Source organism: Helianthus annuus, chromosome 16, assembly GCF_002127325.2.
Source record: "Helianthus annuus cultivar XRQ/B chromosome 16, HanXRQr2.0-SUNRISE, whole genome shotgun sequence".
Lineage (NCBI taxonomy): Eukaryota > Viridiplantae > Streptophyta > Magnoliopsida > Asterales > Asteraceae > Helianthus > Helianthus annuus.
In genome coordinates, this window is record NC_035448.2 from 3,643,012 (window position 1) to 3,645,422 (window position 2,411).

Sequence of the window (2,411 nt, forward strand, 5' to 3'; positions counted from 1 at the left end):
AATATATATACATTGGTTTTGGAGGTTGTTTTTTGGCGGGTAACTGCCTCCGGCAGTTATTTGAACCCATTCACCTGCTTATCACCAGCCAGTGTACGTCCTTATCATCTAATAATCCGAGTACATATCATACATAACTAGCCTACATATAAATTCGAATAAATACATACTAAACATAACAAAAGTTTAATAAATCTAACACTTTTTTGGCATTTTTGGAGGGAAGTTGTTTGTGAGTGAACTAACCATTGGAGTCATGTTGTAATAAAATTAACTGATTGTGATTATTATGTACAAAAACATATTTGTTGCATTTTATTTTCAAATTTATGTAGGCTTGTGTGCAATACTGCATGTCTGATTTTTTTTTTATTTAAAAACAGCCCTCGTGTAAAATTAAAAAAATTATAGTATTTATTTAGATTTTAAGCATAGACTAGTTGACTGCCATAGATTACGGATATGCAAGAACGGTATTTCAGTAGTGTTTATTAAATTTAAATTGCCCATAAAAACAGATTATCCAATTTAAGGGTTTGGTATATGGGTTAATAAAGGAAGCTATTGATCACAATGATATGATACAGTTTACAGATTCGAAATACAATAACTGTGTAGCGTAATCATATTGGTTGCTTGGGGTTGAAGCAATTAAGTAATCGAAGGAATAAGAACTGTGTTGAAATCCAAACAAACCCAAGACGGATAGCAAAGGATACGCGTAAACTTTAGAAGAATGGATAATTATGGAACAAAACAGCCAAATGCGAAATGATATGTAGAGAAACCTTCAACAATCAACATCCATGATATGTACCATGCTATAAACTATGAACACATAAAAAATGATCCCTAACAACAGCCAGATTCATTCGACACCCTTTGTTCAACAACCAACAACAGCTACGATCTCTTGGAAATGGTTATAATCTTACTGGAAATCTCCGCACTTCATGAAATCTAGCATTAATACTTTCTCCATTTGCAGTGACATCCACATCTTCATCTTCTGAACAAGAAGACAACCACAACTCATCATCGTCATCAGAGAACAATGATGATGAGGTGATGGTGTTTATGTCAAAAACCTCATGTGATTCTTCGACCTCATCGATATCATCATCAGGCAACCCTTTTAAGAAAGGATGCTTTAACAACATGTTAGCGGTTAATCTACACATAACCTTTCTACACAAACATTTCTCCAAGAAACTCCTCCCTTCGGCAGACAAACTGCTAGAAACAGAAAACAAGTCGCGTCCATCACCAATCCGACTTATCATCTCATTAACACCCAAATCCTGATATGAATACCTAAGCGGTTTTCCAGTCAACATCTCATAAACAATACACCCGACCGCCCAAACATCAGCAGGCTGTTCTTGAACACCATTAACCAAAGCTTCAGGTGACAGATACATAGGGGTACCCCTCCAACAAGGCCCATAATTATTCAATTTATTTTTCTTAATCTGCTTCATCCTCTTCGCCGATCCCAAATCGCCAATTTTAGCAACAAAACCACCAGCTTTCCCTTCATTGGCTACTAGCAATACATTTTGTGGCTTCAAATCACAATGAACATACCCTCTTTTGTGAATGTGACTCAACCCGCGAAGAATGGATCTCGCATGTCGCCTCACGTCCAATTCCGGCAATCCTTTTCCATTTGAGCTCTTGATTACATCAGCTAAGGTTCCACCAGAACCATACTCCAACAACATGTTATACACCATCCGACCGCTCTCCCCGTTGGTGATTTCTTCCCCAAAACACGTGATCACGTACGGACAACCGTTAATATTATCCATAACCTCTTTCTCCTTCTGAATTGAACCAGAAGCCGAAACATCCGCTGATTTCACGGCCATAACCGGTGGATACAGGCTGTATCTCGAGTTGAAGTTCTTCAACTTTGCGATAAAAACACAACCGAAACTGCCTTTTCCGATCATCACACCTCTGAACCATGAAACACCATCGCCATACATCTTTTGTGCATGCTTCCAATCTTCTTCTTGCTTACTTCTCTTCCCTTCATGATCGTTATCTCCACCAAACAAGCGTCTTTTCGTCGTCTTTAAGTCCATATTCATGCGTAAATCTTGTGCAAATTATATGTTGTATGTTGTAGTATTGGTGTAATACTTGTATATGTGTGTGTTATGGATAACAACAATGAAATTAGAGGTCTAGAAGGATGATCAGGGTGAACTTAGGGTTAGGGTTTAGTAGGTGAAAGCGTATGTAATTAATGGGTACTTTGGTTTGTTAATGATATGATCGAAGTGCAAATGAAAGTTTATATAGCACGGAATAACGGTCTTTTTATGTACCTTCATGGTCACGTTTACTCTTTTAGAAAATAATAAAAACACATGATAGATTTAAACTACACTTTAACTTAAGTT

The 2,411-nt window shown here is 37.1% G+C and overlaps 1 protein-coding gene across 1 annotated transcript; it reads right to left on the reverse strand.

Annotated features, from left to right (window-relative positions):
• Positions 1 to 923: 923 nt before the first annotated feature.
• LOC110918836 (mitogen-activated protein kinase kinase kinase 17) lies at positions 924 to 2,090 on the reverse strand. The gene has a single exon (XM_022163116.1). It carries the CDS (start codon positions 2,088 to 2,090, stop codon positions 924 to 926), a length of 1,167 nt encoding a protein of 388 aa, XP_022018808.1.
• Between the last annotated feature and the right edge of the window lie 321 nt (positions 2,091 to 2,411).